The 19,947-nt window shown below is 50.2% G+C and overlaps 1 protein-coding gene across 1 annotated transcript; it reads right to left on the bottom strand.

The window, feature by feature from the left end:
- Nucleotides 1-5,139: 5,139 nt before the first annotated feature.
- Nucleotides 5,140-6,757, bottom strand: TMEM158 (transmembrane protein 158). Its single transcript, NM_001081626.1, is given in 1 exon segment — nt 5,140-6,757. A coding segment is annotated over 1 exon segment (876 nt). The 5' UTR covers nt 6,641-6,757; the 3' UTR covers nt 5,140-5,764.
- Nucleotides 6,758-19,947: the final 13,190 nt, after the last annotated feature.

Genomic DNA, 19,947 nt, shown 5'->3' with positions numbered 1-19,947 from the left:
CTCCAGAGACCCTCGTGGGGTTGGCTGAAGCTGATTCCAGCTGACACCACATCCTTGCTTTGCTCCTTCCCTGCTTCCCCCACTCCCTTCCTCCTGAGAGCACCCCTCAATCAACCGCTTGTATGAGTCTTCCCATCTCAGACTCTACTTCCAGGGACCCCAGTCCTAGACAGGATCACTCCTAGAAGTCCTTAACACTGTCCATTTATTATGATTGGTGCTGAATATATTTTGACTCAATGATAGTTCCTATCCTTGGTGGATTCCTCCCACCTCTGGCCCCATCTCCTTCCTCTCTCTGGGGAGGTTCTGTCTTTAATCCCTGCCCCTGACAGCAGTGGTTTCTGAATGCAGCTGCTACTTGGCCATGTGGGGTTGTGACAGCTTTAGGGGCAGCATTATATAGGAGCAATATCCTTTCTGATTATTGAATCTCAGAATTCATTTCACACCAAGACATCAAATAAAACCAGACAATACAAGGCAGCTCCATGGTTATGACTGGAAGGGAGGAATCTCATTGTTCATCCTCTAAAGTTGTGTTCTGTCCTTAGCAACCTCATCTGAAACCTCAAGAGTAGATATGTTTCTCCAGGAAGAGTAGAAAGTTTGAGCTGGCTTTGATTCGTGTTGGAGATGATGGACTTGCGATGGGAAAGATAGAAGACCTCCCCAGCCCACTCTCTGCCAAAAATCTTCATCAAGCCTTTGGTCCTCAGATAGGTTTCAATATCCTGTTGCAGCTGGACCTCTGACCCACATCGAGAATACAGCCTTTAAACACTCACTGCCCTGAGAAGCCTTCCATAAACCTCTGCAGAGGGAGGGACCCCTCAAAGGCTCCTGAGTGGAGGCAGCAGAGCTCTGAGAAGCAGGTGCCCGCTGGGGTTCATATACGTAGAACATATGCATGAAAGTTTATCGATAAAAATGAGTCACGGTCACTGACTGTCCTGGTGGTGTTGCTGCCATCTATTCCTTTGTCTTACAAAGGGTATTTTCTCCGTTCTCTATGATGCAGCACTTGTATAATAAAGAAAAGTTTTCAGAACAGTTAAGTATAGAACAACTCCATTTGTAGTGTAAATAACTTATCCTGGACACATATACATGTGTAGATATAGACTGGAAGTGTGTGCACCAAAACTCTGGCAGGGCTAGCCTTTGGGTAGTAGAAAGATGAGCTCTCCTTTCCTTCTATGCCTGTGTGTCATCGTTCCTAATACTTCTACAGCGGATAGATAGCATTCACGTTCAAGCCAGGGTACAAGGATGATGCTGCGTAGCAAAGTGTCATTTCTGAGCCGTGTTAACCACTGCAGGGACATGGTGACAATCTGGAGTTGGCACCACAGGCTATGCCTCTCAGTCTAGGGGAGACACGGTTTGGAAAGCAATGATTCTAGCCTTCCAGGGCCAAAGGAGGAAACTGTTCAGAGCAGAGCAGAGAGTTGGTGGGGCTGTCCACTCAGGGGTAGCACTTATCAGAGGGAGGCCAGCAGAAGCTGTTCCCAGCTCTTGCCCTCGTGGCCCCTGTCAGTGCGCATCCTTCCTATGGCGGGTTCCTCGCCTGCTGCAGGCGATGGCTCCAGGTCGGCCACCCCACTCCGATGTCCTCTGTGCCTTTGTGTGGGGTCTTTCATTGTGTGTGAGGGGAAGGGGAGGGGACGATGAGGTGGGGGATAACCTTTCTATTCTTAAAGCTGATTAAAAAAATATTTTTATTATAGTTGACTTACAATGTTGTGTCAATTTCTGCTGTACAGCAAAGTGATCCAGTTACACACACACACACACACACACACACACACACACGCGCGCGCGCTCTTTTCTGTTCTTTTCCATTACGGTTTGTAACAGGACGTTGAGTAGAGTTCCCTGTGCTATCGAGTAAAGCCTTGCTGTCTGCCCGTTCTATGTAAACATTCTGCACCTGCCAGCCCCACAGCTCCCCCCATCTTCGGCCCACTGCACCCCCTTGGCAACCACGGGTCTGCTCTGTGAGTGTTTCTGTTTCGTAGATAAGTTTATTTGTGTCACATTTTAGATTCCACATAAGTGATATGGTGTTTGTCTTTCTCTCTCTGACTTACCTCACTTAGTATAGTAATCTCTAGGTCCATGTAAGTGGCATTATTTCTTTTTTCGGCTGAGCAGTATTATATATACGCACCACATCATTCTCCATTCATCTGCAGGACATTTAAGTTGCTTGCACGTCTTGGCTATTGTGAACAGTGCTGCTGTGAACATGAGGGTGCATGTACCTTTTTGAATTAGAGCTTTCTCCAGATAAATGCCCACCAGTGTGATTGCTGGGTCCCATGGCAACTCTATTTTTAGTTTTCTGAGGAACTGCCATACTGTTTTCCATAGTGGCTGTAGCAACTTACATTCCCACCAACAGTGTAGGAGGGTTCCCTTCTCTCCATGCCTTCTCCAGCATTTGTTATTTGCAGACTTTTAAAAAATATATATATTTTTAATTTAAGGATAATTGCTTTAGAATGTTGGGTTGGTTTCTGCCATACATCAACATGAATCAGCCATAGGTATACATATGTTCCCTCCCTCTTGAGCCTCCCCCCAACCTCCACCCCATCCCACCCCTCCAGGTTGTCACCGAGCACCAGGTTTGAATTTGCAGACTTTTAAATGATAGCCATTCTGACTGGTGTGAGGTGATACCTCATTGTAGTTTTGAGTTGCATTTCGATAGTAATTAGCGACTTTGAGAATATTTTCCTGTGCCTTTTGGCCATTTGTATATCTTTGGAAAGATGTCTGATTAGGTCTTCTGCCCATTTTTCAGTTGGGTTATTTGTGAGGTTTTCTGTTGTTGTTGAGCTGTATGAACTGTTTGCATATTTTGGAAATTAAGCCTGATCTGTTGCATCATTTGCAAATATTTTCTCCCATTCTGTAGGTGTCTTTTCATCTTGTTTATGGTTTTCTCTGATGTGCAAAATTAAAGCTGATGTTTTAAATTTGGGCTTTCCTGGTGGCTCAGGTGGTAAATTCACTTCTCTCCTCTTAGTTACTGTTTTCCCTTCTACTTTTCCCTCTCTAATCCAAAATAATAATTTATTTATGATGATGGTGATAATAATAATTATTATTATTGCCATTGTGAAAGTGAAGTCGCTCAGTCATGTCCGACTCTTTGCGACCCTGTGGACTGTGTCCATGGGATTTTCCAGGCAAGAGCGCTGGAGTGGGTTGCCATTTCCTTCTCCAGGGGACCTTCTTGACCCAGGGATCGAACCCCGGTCTCCCACATTGTAGGCAGACGCTTTACCGTCTGAGCCACCAGGGCAGTCTCCGTATTGCCATTGCAGTCCTCCTAAAGAGGTTGCAGAGTTATCTAGGAACACGGGAGGAGAGGTACTATATTAATATAATGATAAAGCTTTTAGGAAAAAACTCAGCATCTTTTTTACCAAAAGAACCAATGAATATGGAATTTAACTCCAGCCAAGGTAGTTCTATGATCATGGAATATTCTGAAATAGATTCCAAGGTACTAACTATAATGATAAAGATCACAATTCTAGATCATTATACAGTGTGATTCATGATTTAAGTCCAGAGTGGAATTTACAAGGAAGCCTAAGAGCTAGGCTGGAATTCACAGTGTATCCTCCAGGATAGAACAGTGTGGAGCTTCGGACTGCTGGGAAAACTGCAGGGACAAGACTCTGAGGCACAGCCACTAGGAGGGGGCTCTTTTAGGTTCTGAACAAGGTTCAAACCTGCAGTCCAGGGTCAGACCCAGGGTGAAGTAGAGAGCTAGGGGGGTCATCAATCTTGCCCCGCCTCGCTCCTGCCAACTGACCCTCAGGAAGTCTGATGGAACTTCCCAGGAGCCCAGGAAGGACTCTGGAAACAGAGCAAATTGGGTCCTGGTGGGTACCCCTCCCCAAACAGGTTATTTCCTCAAGTGCCAAAAAAGCTTTCTGGGAGACAATTTGTATGAAGGGTCAAACTGAGGCCTTAGGGTGTTATCAGGATGCTAAGTATTTTGACCTTCATCACTGGCCCATGAAAGCACAAAAAATAATGGGTCCTCCCCAGCACATTAGCTAACCTCAGTCCTTTAGGTAAGGAGACAGATCTGGCAACGCTCAGACAATTGGAACACCAGAAAATGCCAAGAGTGAGAGGTGGAGAGAGTCCCTTATTTGTCCTGGGTGAGCCGCAGCTGTGCCACCAGAGAACCACAGTAAATCCCCATCCTCCTCAAAATACCCTTGGACCCTGGCCCATTCCTGGGGGTGGCAGAAATGACCGCATGTCAGCACCCGTGTAGGGGTTTTCAAACCTAGCCTGGGGACTGTGAGATCCTGGTGGCTGGAGCTGAGCGGGGAGAGACAACAGATTGCGGGGCCCTACCCCAGAGCTTCTGCATCTGTAGTTCCTGGACAGGGCCCCACTTTTGCATTTCTAACAATTCCCAGGTGCTACTGATGCTGCTGTCCCCAGGACCCTACTTTGAGAACTATCAAGAACAGTACCTACTATTCACCAGAATGGAATGCTCTAGCGCACGTATTCACTCAGAAGTGGGGAGGGGATGGAGAAAGGGAAAGTAGCTTTAATAGTTTTTTAAAGGTGTTTATTAGTCCGTAAGACTTTACTTGAGAAAAAATCTTAATGCCAAAATACCCCCCGTTTTAAAACCAGCTTTTGAAACGTGTCCATATACTAAAGGTTACACATATGAAAAGGAAATCTACATGCCTTTTAAAATGAATTGTTTTCATGAAAGACACTTGGCTCAGAGGACCTACTGATTTTACCATTTCAGCACTTTACTGGGTGTTTTGTGGGGCTTGCCTGAAGTGGGTAAAAAGATAAGTCACATAAAACTCTGAATGCCACCATGACAAGTGGTAGTGAGGCTGAGAGGGGAGGGATGTTGTTTCAGGGGAGGGCAGTGTGGTGCAGGGCGAAACAACATGGGGTGGGGGCATTAGGGTCAGTAATTTGGTTTCCATCTCCCACCTCTCCAGACAGGTAAGGGAGATAGTTAGCCCTTCTCTAACTTTTTGGAGATTCCCTTCCTCACGTTTCAGGGGATCATCTCGTAATTCTTGGATTCCTTTTCCGAATCAAATAAAGAAAAGGCACATACGCATCTCTGGAGGAAAATGTCTGTATTAAAAGCCAAAAAAACACAGAGTACAAGAAGAAACGCCCATCTGGCCACGTCACTGGATAGATCGACTTGAAAAAAGGTTCATAAAGTTCATTTTCAGCGGTAACAATATATCGATGTTAAATCATTCCCATGTCCCCCTTTTAAATAAATTAAAAAACAACAAATTTCAAATACTATGTTCAGATACAAAGAGCTTCTCTGACTACAGCAATAGCAATTTAATTTTTTTTACTAAAACTTTCATTTAAAACAGTTATTAAATATATAAAACAAATACACAGGATTTGGTCGTTTTCTATAGGGCACGTGGGTGCGGGGAGGGAGGAGGGCAGGGTGCGCAAAAAAGGGGAAGGGGCCCCATTTCCCTCCTCTCCGTCTTCCAAGCTGCGGATCCCACCCTGCAGGGCAAGGGCTTGCATCTACTTTTCGCAGCCAGAAGCGGGGCACAAACCTGGCTTTTCCCACACGCTGGGGCCTCTTCGGCGGTCCCCTCCCCAGAAGAACTAACGGTCACTACAGCACGAAGCACACCGGCCGAGTCTCCCGGCGGGAAAGGCACCGAGAGCGCGGACACGGAACGGACACGGGAAGGAGCGGGCCGGGTCATTTGGTCGCCGTCCCCGAGGTGACGGCCGCGGCAGCGGCCGCAGCGGCTGCAGCGGCGGCGGCGGCGGCGGTGGTCCCCGCGGGCACGGCGGCGGGGGCGGCGGCGGCGGCGCTGGCGGTGGTCCGGCGCTGCTCCATGCCGTTGGGCAGGAAGCCGGCGATGATGGGCACCGGCCAGATGAGGGCGGCCACGCTCCACACGACGATGACCAGGGTCATGAAGCAGGCCACCAGCGTGGACTCGATGGGCTTGCGGTTCAGCCGCCAGCCCGGCTCGCCCTGCAGCTCCTCCAGGCTGAAGTCCAGGCAGCAGAAATGCAGCGGTTCGCCCTGCAGCCACAGCGGCCCGGGGGGCTCGGCCGCAGGGTAGGCGGGCAGAGCGGTGGGCGCCCCGGCGGTGGCGCCGGTGGGCCGGAGGCGGCCGGGGCGGCGGCCGCGCACCCAGCCGCAGCCCACGCAGAGGCGCAGGTCCTGCTGCGCGCCGCCCGCCGCCAGCCCCAGGTGCTCGATGAGCAGCGGCGGCCCGACTCGGTGGAAGGCGGCGGCGAAGAAGGCGCGGCCGTGCGCGTTGGTGGAGAAGAGCAGCAGGTCGCACTGGAAGCCCCGCGGGCGGCCCCAGCGCACAAGCAGCGAGCTCAGCATCTGCCGCTGCACGCTGATGTTGCACGGCGCCGCCGCCTCCTCCTCCGGGCGCTCGGGGGCCCCGGGCGCAGCCGAGGCCAGCAACCGCGGGGCGGCCGGCTCGTCTGAGGACGACGCGTTGACCGAGGCGTTGAGGGGCGCCCCGAGGAGGCCCGGCGCGTCCACGGCCCCGCCGCGGGCGGGCGGCAGCGGGCAGGCGGCGGCCAGCAGCGCGGCAAGCAGGGGCAGCATGGCCTGCGGCGGGCGCCTACGCGCGCGGGGCTGGTGGTGGCTGCATGGTGCGAGGGAGACGGGTCGGCGAGCGGACGGCGGGATCGCGGGGGCTGGCGGCGGGCGGAGTGAAGACGCGTCGGACCTCCAGACAGGCCCGCGCGGGGGCGGCGGCGGCGGTTCGCTTGGCGTGGGGCTCCCTCCCGGCCCGGCGGCGTCTGGGGTTCCCCGCCTCTCCCCGCGCGGGGGCCCTCGGACGGCCGGGCAGCTCTGCTGGGCCAGGCGCTCGCGGGGAGCAGGAATCCCCGGCTCCGCTCCGCCTCCCGCGCGCTCCGCCCCGTCGCGCCCCGCCCACCGCCCGCGCCCCGCCCACCGCCCGCGCGCCGCTCGGAGACTCCGGGGAGGGCGGGGTTGCACGCGCCGCGGCGGGGGCGGGGGCGTGGTCGGGGGGCGTGGCTGGGGGCGAGACGGGTGCTGGCCGCGTGCGGGGGTGGGGCTCCGGTTCTTGAGCGCGGGCGCGGCCGAGGCGTCTATGGAGAACGTCCGATGGTCGCGGTGGGGGTTGGCAGGGCCGGCGGAGCTTGCGGACGCGCCCTGGCGGCCGGGCCAACCGCCGGAGTCCAACTCCAAGCGGAGAAAGCGCTCTGAGAGAATTGCGTCCTCTTGAGGGAGGCTCAAGGGCCCGGCGACCAGCCTTTGTTATGCCTGAGGAGGCCGAGTGGTGTCTCACCTTAGTGCTCTCCGGACCCCGTTCCTTTCACAGAGGTAAAACTGAGACGTCCCCAGGTCACCGCAGGAGCCAGAACCAGAACTCCTGGCCACCGTGTCTCCTCAAGTCTGCAGAGTTCGGCTGGTTTTTAATGTGCCTCCAACACAATAGATCCACTTGTTATTCTCACAGCAAGCAGACCCCAAGGAAAATTCCAAGAACTCTGTGGAGTTGAGGTGCAGGGGTTCTGGTGGGAATGTGAGCCCCACAGCGGTTCTGGGGTTCCCAGGAAACAAGCTCTATTTGGCAGGTCCGATGAGCAAGGTATTTATGAAAGATTCGTATGTAGAACGTTTTCAAGGGAAGATTCATCCCTGTTAGGGCATTAAGTGGGGGAAAGCCTGTCAAGAATAACTGCCAAGATCAGATTTATATGTTAAAAAAAAAAAAAAAAAAAACCACCTCTTTTTTTTTTTTTTTTTTAAGCAATCTGGCCTTTTACACTTGTTAAGAAAAATTCCCTCATGCCCCTTCAAGAGAATAACCCTGTGGTTTGAAGCCATTGTGCCCTCGGAGCACCGGCTGTTCCTGAGTCTGAGAGGGAAGGAGTGTGGAGAGCAGAAACAGGCCCTCAGCGAAATGACACTCCCTCTAAACTTCCTTTCCTAAACAGAACATTGCTAGGCTTGGTGGCTGATTACATTTCTGGCAGATTTATCCATTGTATCTAACAATGAGTCAAACCAGGTTGAGGAAGATGTAAAAACAGCTCCAAAATATAGGTCCCAAACCTACGTGGCTTCTTTCTAGTGGGGCAAGCTATTATTCTAATTGGCCTTGGCTTCCCCATCTCAGCACTGGGGTCAGTGGTACCTGCCTTGCAGGGTTGGTGTGATCAGTGCGCTCAACCCAATGTCTGTCCATCCGTCCACAAAGGTGCTTATGTGGTGGCTGAAAAGATGTAGCTCCTATTAGTTCAGTGCAGGCTAGCTGGAATGATCTTTGATTTCTACAGAAATGATTAATTTCCCCAAGGAACCAGGACTCCCCTTTAGTTTAAACCTTCATCACTTTTCTGCTGGGAAGCAAGCTATCAGGACAATGTGAACTTCTGTGCTTTTATTAAAAATTAGTTTTCCTTTTAACCTTGCATGTCAGGTACAGAATCTTCTGTCTGATCTGGCAGAGCTGTTTTAATCTGAGCTATGTGGCTGGTGAACAGCCCAAGAACAGGGGCCTCAGGTAATCCTGAAGGCTGAGAGTCACCCAGTTTTCAAGGGGTGGGTTTTAAGTCCAGTGTCTTTGGTAGCGAGGGATGCTCTCTAGGATTTGACCAAGAGGTAGGAACTCTCTGGCTTTGTCTGAGCAGGGAGGCAGCAGCAGAGGGAGAAGACACAGAACCAGTTGTGGAGCCAAACAGTTAAGTGCAAAGCTGTGCCACCATTGCCCTGCATCCTGGGAAGCCGAATTCTGCCCCCTTTCCATTTTATGCTATGGACTCCAGCACCGTGCCCTCGTTCAGAGGGACAGCCATACAGTTCTAGAATGATTTGCTTTCTTTGGGGGCAGTTGGAATTGGGGAAGATAAGATAAAATTGTTTTCAGTTTTGTGTGCTGGTGTGTTACCAGAGACAGAAGAAGCACCGAACAGGGGAGAGAGGGCCTGTGGTGGTTTTTTTTTTTTTTCCTTTCTGAGAATTTATGTTTTGCTCTTTGTTGATTGGATAGATTTGCCTGTTTGCTAAAGCTCTGACAAGCCACCATTTATTGAGTACTTTCCACATGCCAGATGTTTTACACATCATCTCTACTCTTTTCAATAGTCCCAGAGTGATACCTATTTTACAGTGAAAAACTAAGGCTCAGAGAGGGTGAGTAATTTACCTGAGGCCTCACAGAAGCTGGTGACAAAGCCAGGATGTCAGTCTGGTCTCCACTGACTCAGAGTTTGTGCTTTTTAAAAAACTGGTTGTGTCTTGTCTTATGGAGGTTGCGTTCCAAAGTCTGTGCATTAGTTAAACGACTATATGGCATAATTTTCTTTTATCTTGATAAAAACTTTTGGTTGAGTTTATTTTTATTTTATTCATAATAATTTTAAAACCTTTTTTTTCTTTTGGCTGTGCCCCATGTCATGTGGAATCTTAGTTCCCTAACCAGGGATCAGACCTGAGCTTCCACCCACTGTGGTGGAAGCACAGAGTCTTAACCACTGGACTGCCAGGGAAGTCCCAAGTTTCTTTTTAAAGATATACATATATTATAAACATAACAGCATTAGACAAAGATTGGAAAACAGTGGAGGAAACCGTTAGAAACCTGGCTACCTGTTTCTCTACTTCTCTGCATCATTATTCTCTTCTGCCATCTTCATATTCTCTAAATGTACCACTAATACTCTGGGAAAAAAAGGAAATTAAAGTCCCACTGTCTTTTGCAGCCATTATCACTCTGTGCTCTTCCCTTCAGCCCAGTGGGGATCTGGGAGTCTACCCAGGAGCAAAGGGCACTCAACACACAGCTGCTGACTGAGTTAGCCTACTGGTTAAGAACTCTGCCTGAGCGACGGGCAGAGGCCTGACGGTTAATTGTGGCTTCTGGTCCCTTCTCTGATCCATCTTCTACCAGTTTCCCTTCCCCTCACTGGCTCTGTTCCAGGTCTGCTGGCTTCCTTGCTGGAACACAGCAAGCACATCTAGAATTAGAGCCTTTGCCCAAGCTGTTTCCCCTGCCTGGGATGTTGTTCTTCTGGTAGCTGTCTTTCTTGCTCCCTCCCTTCCTTCAGATCTCTGCTGAGATATCAGATTCCCCAGAGGGGCCTTGCCAGACCATTCCTATAAAATAGCACCCACTACCAGCATCCCCATCCCTCCCCATCCTCTGGTGCCTTGTTCCCTGCCTTCCTGGTACTTACCGTCAGCTGACACACTGCGTGTTGTTCTTCTTGGTTTAATGTCTCCCTTCTTTGGAATGCCTGATCCCCCAAAGCAAGGCTTTATCTGTTTTGTTCAATGAAACAACGCGTGGCACATAGTAGAGGTCCAGTGACCAGCTGACGAATGAGTGAGTGAATTCAGTAGACCGGGCCGACCCAGCAGGCAGGGTGTGGGCAGTAGTCAGGGGCTTGAGATGGACAGAGCCATACCAGTTCCACAGCAATGAGACTCACACAGCCGTCCCCAGCCTGCAGGCCAGGAGCCACCCCCGGCCCTGCCTGCCCTGCCCGGAACCGGCGGAGGAGCCAGGTCTCGTGGGGAACCACATGGCCACGCAGAGTTTGGCCTGGAAGGCTGAACTGAGCTCAGACCCAGATGCCCAGCAGTACTTAGGGGCGTGAGCCAGGGCAAGCTGAGTGACTGGGAGGAACATCCCAGATGACCCCAGTTCCCTTCTAAGGAAGAAAGCAAATGACACTCCTTCCATCTGCTCAAGTCTTATCATTTTTATCAAACAGAGATTTGATAAATCTCTGTTTCATCTATAAAACACAAATAGCAAGTTTTTTCTACATGGGCTGTGTTGTTAGAAAACAATCATGAGGATTTCAAAGAAAATAATTAGTAATGATGCCCAGTTGTTGCATTTTTTTCATTTCCTGTGTCCCTCCCAGGGGTCAGCTAATTTTTCCTTAGGCTGCCTATTGAAGTTATACTTAACAAAAAGATCTCTCTGGGTTATTTGAATTCCTTTCATCTAACGACCTCAGAGTGCCACAGGTACAGTGATTCGTCAGTTCTCTCTTATTACGTGGGTGGAATGAAGAAGATATTATTACCACACGCTGTAGACTGAGAAGCAAGAACCACAAAAGAATCATAAAAATAGGACGGAGGAAAGAGGGGCTTAAAATGAGGGTTCAGCTACATCAGAATCAGTGGTGAAGGCTGTGGTAGTTGGGTTGGTGTGTGTGTTAGTGGAGGCGGAGGGGTGGGGGGTGGCACTAAGAAATGGGGGAAGAATTCTTTTCATGCCTGTCTCCCTGAGATATCCCATCCCTCAGATGGGAAACTTGACAGATCACACAACTGCTTCTGAAGAGCTGGGCCTTTGTACCAGCCACTGGGGAAGGGCTGGGAGCCCCCAGTGTTGGGTGATTAGACCAGTCCTGTGTCCTCTGCTTCCAGACTGCTTCGTGACCTCCCTGAGTGGCTCAGCCAGATCTCCAGGATGTGGACCTTTATCCTTCCCAACCGCTGTGGTCAGAAGAGAGATTTCCCTCCACTCACTGCTGGCAGCAGTTATTGCCCACACAATTCATTTGGCAATTAATCGTGGGCTGCCTTGGGACGAGGCTGCTGTTGCCAGCTCAGGCTGTTACTAAGACAGTTCTGTCTGGTGTGTTCATTGTTTGCTTGTGGATACCCTGTGCTCGTGGTGGGCAGGGCTGCTGCTGGTATTTCTTTTCTATTCAGAGAGCCAAACATCATGCTGGGCTTCTGGTAAGATTTCAACAAAGACTTTTTGAGGAAATAAGAAGCTGTTGCTGTTATAGGGTGATGGAGAGTGTCTAAGAGAGACCTGGGAGGATGCAAATGGTGCTGAGGTGAAAGAACTGGAAGGGGAGAGAAACTCTGCCAAGTGAGCTCCTCTCCTGGGCTTGGCCTGTCATTGGTGCCTTCCTCAGATGATAAATGTCCCTTGACAGACAGTGCGCTCTAGGCACTGTGTTGAGCACTTGAAATTCATCCCCACCATATGCTCCCGAGGAAGAGATTACTGTGCTCATTTTGTGGCTGTTGTTCAGTCTCTCGGTTGTGTCTGGCTGTTTGTGATCTCATGGACTGCAGCACGCTAGGCTTCCCTGTCCTTCACTCTCTCTCAGAGTTTGTTCAAACTCAAGTCCATTGAGTCGGTGATGCCATCCAACCATCTCGTCCCCCTATCTCCTCCTGCCCTCAGCCTTTCCCAGTGGCCATTGCGCATAGGAGGTAAACTGAGGCTGGGGTGATTAAGTCACTTGTATGAGATCACAGCAGTGGAACCAAAATTCAGACCTTGTCTAACAGCTGTATTCTTAATCGCAGACCTGCTAAATGGCCTCCACTGTCACCGGCAACCTTGCTAGCTGGAAGTTACTGTCCTGTTTTAATGACGAAGAAGCAGATGCAGGATGTCTGGGCAGCTGGCAAAAGATGGGCCATCTGCATCTCTTTAATGTAGCAATTATATCTAGGCTGCACTTAGCCCCAGTTTGTATATTCCACCAATTCAGAAATTCTGGATGTTTTCCCAATCCAGTGCATCCTTATGGATGGAGCCCTGGATTCCCCATGCCCATTGCTCTTCCACCAGGGTTACCAGGGCATATGGCACAAAGTAGGTGCTCAGTAAGTGCTGGGACAGCTGGGCGGACATCCAGCCTGGAGCTCCCAAGATACCTGAGAGCCTTCAGGTTTGACGTTGATGGTTTCTAAGATAACGTATTCACAAGCTACTTGGCAAAGTATTCAAGAGGTGTTGACTAAACCCCGTTGATGGGGACAGCAGACTAATTTCTGTGAAAAGAAAAAAAAATTGTCAGTAAGCACTTATTTCCAGGGTGAGCATCTGTCAGACAAACTGACTGAAACTACCTTTTAAAACATTTTTTTAAAGTATTATGGTGATGTGCATTTCTAAAACTTTGGGGCTACTTAAAGTAATTTCTTTTGAAAAGAAAACCCTTAAGGCAAATGACATTTTGTGGTTCTTGTATCCACCTTATGAGAAGTTAAAATGTCATTTAGCATTTAGATGGTGAATTCTGAGGGTTTCAGTATGGCAAACGTGGGAGACAGAGCTGGGTCATCAGAGCCAAGGCAGCTGAATGTTCCCCATCAACCAGCATCATAAAAATTTACTTCATGCTGCTTCTAAACAGCAGCAAACACTCCCTTCAAGTGAAATCGTTGGCATTCCATTTGCAGAGGTAGGGAGGAGACGGAGGAAGCCAGAGCCCATTTAGAGAGCCAGGAAAAATAGAACATACTTGTCAAGGTCTCTCATGCCTTTTAACCACCCCCCTTCCTGCTGGATCTGCTGGCCCACATGCTTGGGGACATCTGCCACTCACCTAGGTGTGCCCTGTCACTCAGGTGTCCTGCCTGGTATTCCCTTCGTGTTGAGGTGGCCTCTGGGTCTACCCATTCTTTTTCTACTAAAGTCCCCAGATTTGGGGATTTAAGAGTTGTGACTGTAAACCTGGCCTTCAGAGCTGGCCAGACCTGGGCTGGATGCACTACTTCACGGTGTCTCAGTTTTCTTGTCAGTTAAATGGGCCTAAGAGCCACTCTCTTATAAGGATTAAATGAGATTCTTATTGCAAAATAGCATTCAGTGAGTGTAGCTAGCACTTTGGGTTCCAGAAACATATGCAGACTGCTCCTCCTCTGTCCTTACACTGCTTTGGAAGTGGGTGTATTTGCACCTGCAGGGATTTGTCATTGTATGTGGTAAATAAAGAGGGAAGGATAGCTCCTGGCTTAAAAGAAGCTATAATATATTCCTGTCTACACAGAGCCATCCCTCGTTATCAAGCTCACGTGGATTCCAGTGGCCATGAGAGTTGGAAGGGAGCAAAGAGGCCACCCAGTCCAAGCTCCTTCTTTTATAAGTGGGGAAACTGAAGCCCAGAGATGGATGCTGGCCTCATTAAAGGTCACAGTCTGGTTGACAGCAGCACCAGGGCTGGAAGCCAAGATCCTGGGCCAACAGGCCATCAAACGTGGCACCTCTCTTAAGTACAGTCTGTGGTAGTGCTTTTACAGCTGCACTTTAAAAATGAGGTCCGGTTGCAAAGTGAGAGCAAAGAGCCTTTCTAATTTACTTAAGAGAAGAAGAGGAAAATGATGGGCTTTATAATTGCCGGAATCACACTTCTCACTCTATTTACAGGATGGAGGATTGATTGCATGGGCTGAAAGTGTCAGCACACTTGGCAAGCTTCCATCCTGATGCAATTAAACCTCGTTCCTTCCGGCTCTGCTGAGAACCTGGTTCAGGCCCCAGGAGACCTGGATGTGAGCTGGAAGCACAGGCTGAGCCAGCCCCAGTCTCTAGTCCTGAAGGAGTCTATGGAATAGGCAGGAACTTGGAGCCCAGTGTCCACGTGAGGCCGCTGGGGCCGGAGGATCGTGCTTCTTCCTGGTGCCTGGGATGTTGACCAAACTCCTGCAGTCCCTCGGATGGAATCGGAATCCCCAGGTGACTGCCTGCTTGAAGGTGTGTGCCAGGGCCACCCAGAGCTGGCTGCGCCCTGTCTTCACCACCCAGGCCAGCTTACTCAGTGGTGGTCTCCACCTTGATTGTGCCTGGGTTTGCTTTGCTCTGTGCACTTTGGAGATGTGAGCTTTGAGCCCCTCCTTGAAGAACTCTGTGCTACCCTGGAACTGGGTCTGTGGCCCCAGATCTGTCTACCCTAGCCCAGCAAAACTCACCCTCTCTGGCTGACCATTGATCAAGCAATGAAGCACATGGGTGCGAGGGATCAGACTTCTCCTAAAGCCAAATCCCCATGGAAATCTGTTGAGTGGAGCTCAGAGATTTTCTGCACTTGCAATTCACTTTTTTCAGTAACAGTAATGGAAAGAAAACACGTTTGGCCTCCTGTAGGGAGACAGTCTCACAATGTTCCACGCTCCAGTAGCACCCAGCCGTCTCTCTGTCACAGAGACTGACGTCTGCAGTCTCCCAGAAGGGACCCACTAGGGTTCTTCTGGCTTATGTGCATGTGTGCTGAGTCGTGTCTGACTCTTCGTGGCCCCATGCACCATAGCCTGCCAAGCTCCTCTGTCCATGGGATTTCCCAGGCAAAAATACTGGAGTGGGTTGCCATGCCCTCCTCCAGGGCATCTTCCCAACCCAGACCCTGAGCCCTTGTCTCCTGCAGCTCCTGCATTGGCAGGCAGATTCTTTACCTGGTGAGCCACCTGGGAAGCCCAGATACTTTTCCTTAAATCCAGTTCACTGTAGCCTCTTGTTCATCAATGACCTGACTTCTTGTTTTAAGCTCCAAAATAGCAAATCACTTTTATCTTGTAAACTAGATTGGATTAGCTGGAAATTACTGCCTGGATGCTGTGTTAAGGTTTCTGAGGCTGAATCTGGGTTCAAGGGGGAAATACCATAATGGATCAGCGGTAGCCGCCATAGTGTGAAGGAGCACAGATAGTGAGTATCTGTGGTTTTGTTTCTCACTTTCATCCTTTTCTTTTGGGTATCCGCTGCTCCCTAAATTCACATGGCTTTGGTGGTGCTACTAGTACTTGGGCCCTGGTTTCAGTGATGGACATGTGACCCAGGCCTAGCCAATCACAGTGCCCCAAACCTCCTAACCACAATGATTTGCCCAGGCTGCCAGCCTGTGACCCAAGCCAGTCAATTAGAGACCTTCATTGGAATTTGATACATGGAGCTAGGGAAGAGAAGGCTCCCTTTCCTGTGGCATCTCTGGCTGGGATGAAGGAAGGTTGGAGTCATCTGTATGTCTGTCCACTCCTTCCTCCACCTCCTGCCCATTCTTCCTCTCCCTGTGCATGGAAAGCCTGTTTATAGTAGGAAGGAGTAACCAACAGCAGGAGCTTAGAGATAATGGAAGGCCTGACGTTATCACTTGTGACCCTAGATCTAGTGGGAATTGAAACCTGCACTGCCCCTGTTCTGACCAGACTGTGAGCTTAAAAGCGCAGTTGTGAGACTGGAAGCTGGCAAGAGATGCCTGTCTGACCCTTGCAACCAAATACATGCAGCAGCTATCTGTCAGCCTTCTTGTTATCACTCAAAACACCCTCAGCTCTAGCATTGCTTTAATCTTACTGGAAAGCCCCTCTTCTCCCGTTTCACACAGTCCCCAGAATACCTGGCTCTACTCTTGAAACCCCTATAACTCTCTCAAAAGAAGAAGATACTTTTTTTCTTTCCTTAATCATATTCATAAATGTTCTGAGCACCACTCCCTCCCCTGCTTAATCCCAGGGGAAATTTCTGTTCTGTGTAGTACTTAGCATTTGAAGCAGATCGCTCAACATTTGTGAATCTGTGTTCCAAGGTCATAATCATGAATAAAGAGAAAGTTTGCACCTCCAAGATGTTTATCATATATTGTTTTACCATAGTGAAAACTTGGAAGCCAACCAGATGCCCCCCAGTGAGGGGATGACTAAGGAAATACAGAGATGTCCTCCTTAGGAAAGAGTATGCAGCCATGACAATTCACTTTGCAGAGAGGTTTCTGTTGAGTGTGGCATTGAGACTACCATGCAGAGTTTAGCGCATCTCATGGTGTCCAGAGTGTAGAACCCCCAGAACTTTGGTTGTTTGTATAACCTTCACCAATGCTTTGTGGAGGAGAGGGCATGTTGCATGAGGCTTGTGATTCCACTGACGATCTGACGACTCTCCCTGTTATGAGGGTCTCTCTCTTGCATCCAGCCTCACTGTCTTCATTCTCCTCCCCTCTAGTTTTCCCCAGGGAACCTTGAAAGTCCTTTCCTTCTTTTGTGAAGGGCAATCCAGCTCTTCCCCAGCTCCTGCCTCCCAGTCTATCCCGGGACTTCCCTTGACCTGAACCACGAAGGGAGCCAGACCCTTCCTCCTTACAAGGCCACTGAGCCCTGGTTTTTGCCACTGGGTCATGTTCCAGAGCTCCCCCATCTCCACCAAAATCAGCTTCCCAGACCTTAACTGTGCCCGAATGCCCTGGAGGGTCCACCCTAGCAGTTCTGATGCAGTAGGGCAGGAGTGGAGACCAAGAATCTGCATCTCTAACAAGGTCTCTGGTGGTTTCCAGGGGATGCTGGGGCCACTGGTCTGGGGGCCACACTTTGAGAACCACTGACTTGGAGCATTTCTTTTGAATGAACAGAATACTGTCCCTAGGAGGAATGTTGGTGAACAGTGTTTTCTCCATTTTGTCACATATTATTCTAGTATTGTTCCTGGAGACAGAAAAAGTTATATTAAAATGTTTATACTGGGGACATCTGCCTCTCAGTTGCTCCAGAGAAGCAGAGAAAGGGATCCCAGCCGGTCAGCTCGGTTTGCTTTGCTAAAGAGATCCAGCTGTTTCCATGGTTTGGGAACATGATTTCCAGCCACTGACCAGGGCAGCTTCCATGGTACCCAGGCCAGAGGAGGTGCCAGGATGGGGCGTAGGGCTGGTCCAGCAGAGGGTGGAGTCCAGGGCCCCCTGCAGTCATGCCAGGGACCAGTCAACCCATTGGCATCTGTCCTCAGTTAGCACCATACAAAGGGCATGTCAGAGGCGGCTGGGGCACAGCTGGCCCTGGCCCCCAACCCAGGCCCTGCTCTCTGCTGGTTTAGGAAGGGGACCCTGGCAGCACATGAAGCTATGAAGTCCCCCTGACTCGTAGTGGGCACGGACAGAAAAGCCACGGGAGGTGGAGCCCTGCCAGGGACCTGGTTCTGGTCCCACCCTGGCACTGGCTGGTGAGCCTTCCTTCTTGAGCCCATCACATCACCTTCCCTGGTTCCAGTGCTCATTGGTAAAACAAGATGACGTCCTCGGCTCCTTAAGGTCCCACAGTCAAGTGCGTCCTTGGGGCTGGCACTTCACCCCTCCACTGGGACTGTCTTCCTTTTGTGGGGAGAGAGGGATGAAGGATGCGCTCAGATGTTGCGAGACTTTGGGCTGTTTAGGATGGTTTGTTGTGCGTTGCAGTCTTTTCCATTATGAGGCGTTGTGAGGCTGTGAGAGACCCCAAATCCTGTTTCAGCCCCTGGGGAGCTCCTTTGACTCTGACAAGTGGCGGCAGGATGTTGGGGAGCACAGGTAGGGAGGTGGGTGGCATACTGGGCTTCTGGATGCGGGGAGCATCCAGCACAACTGGACCACGCTTGGTGCGCACTGGCAGCTGAGATCTGAAGGACAGGAAGGCAAGCATCAAACTCTCCCCGGGCCTCTCTGGGCAGGAGCCCTGACTTCTTAAAAGGGATGTGGGCTGGGGCACCAAGGACAGTACCTAGTCCGTGTGCAGGAGTGCAGTTCCTCCGTGCAGCCAGCCATGGACGTGGTGTTGCCACCAGGAGACTGCTGGGAATTTGAGGGTCCTTTGTGTAAGTTTCCCCACATTCTATAGTCAGGCTTTCCCAGGGCTTGGAGAGTTCTCATCTGCCAGTAGGAGCTCCGGGTGGGCTTGACAGCCTCAGGCAGGGCGTCTTCTCTGGCCTGATGCAGCTGCCCCTCTAACTTTGGGACAGACCTAGACTCAGGGTGTTTTTCCCCTTTGTCCCTTCTTGCGTCCCTCCTTGCAGGTGCCTGGGGGATTCTCTTAGCTAAGAGCCAGCTGAGCACTTCACACTTTAATAAAAAGTCACCACAATAATTACCAGATCATTAACAAGGGATTTTGAAAAGGCACTTCAAAACATCTCTCCTAGAATTGCTAAGACAGGTGTAAAAGTCTATCTGGGCGGAGCACAGTGGCTTAAAGGGATGTTTGGGACTGAGGGGAAGGTGTTAATTAAAGCGGGCTGAGCAGCAGCAGAAGTGGGCAACCTTCTAATCGAGCGTGGTGACAACCCCGGTGACAGCAGGGAGGCCTGACAGGTTTAAAAACACGCAGCGTAGAGACTTTCTTTCTCCTCTTCTACTTTAATAAGGAGTTTGACATAAATCCTAGGTCTTTCTTAGAATGCCTGGTACCTGTTTTGACAAGACTTGTGTACATAAAATATAAACAAACCTTCCTGCACCACGGACTTCTTTTTTAATTGTCTTCATTACAATTAAGGAAAAATCAACTGTCCTAGTGGCTGGGGATGAGGTGGGCAGATAAGCTCTCCTTATATCAAAAGTCCTACAGGAAGGAATACTAATGGTTATGTCTCAAATACGGCAGATGATTAGGTATGCCTACGTGTGCAACCTGCTTTGCACGCATGCATGCTCAGTCGTATCTGACTTTGTGACCCCATGGTCTGTAGCCCGCCAGGCTCCTCTGTCCGTAGGGTTTCCCAGGCAAGAATACTGGAGTGGGTTGCATTTTCTTCCTCCAGGAGATCTTCCCATCCCTGGGATCGAACCTGCGTCTTCTGCAGCTTCTGCATTGGCAGGCAAATTCTCTACCACTGAGCCACCTAGGCGGAGAAGGCAATGACACCCCACTCCAGTACTCTTGCCTGGCAAATCCCATGGACAGAGGAGCCTGGTAGGCTGCAGTCCATGGGGTCGCAAAGAGTTGGACACGACTGAGTGACTTCACTTTCACTTTCACTTTAATGCATTGGAGAAGGAAAGGGCAACCCACTCCGGTGTTCTTGCCTGGAAAATCCCGGGGACGGGAATTCTGTCTCTGGGGTCACACAGAGTCGGACACGACTGAAGTGACTTAGCAGCAGCAGCAGAGCCACCTAGGAAGCCCCGCTATCTGCTTTACTGAAACCTTAACTCAATTTTTCGCCTCCTGACAAAAATCTGCACACTGTCTGGATGGAGATACAACCCTTCTGTACCTAGGACCTTGTTTCCAGAGTTCCTTGCCCAGTCGCACGTGATAATCTGAGTGGCAGCAGACTCAAGTACAGATCTTTTGTCTTTCTGCGATGATCCAAGTCAGTGAGTTTCAGCTGTGGCTGTGTATTAAAATCCTAGCAACTTAGATGCTGGGCCTTACCCAAGACA

Source organism: Bos taurus, chromosome 22 (genome assembly GCF_002263795.3).
Source record: "Bos taurus isolate L1 Dominette 01449 registration number 42190680 breed Hereford chromosome 22, ARS-UCD2.0, whole genome shotgun sequence".
Lineage (NCBI taxonomy): Eukaryota > Metazoa > Chordata > Mammalia > Artiodactyla > Bovidae > Bos > Bos taurus.
The sequence above is the reverse complement of the archived record's forward strand: the minus strand, read 5'-3'. Positions and strand labels throughout refer to the sequence as shown.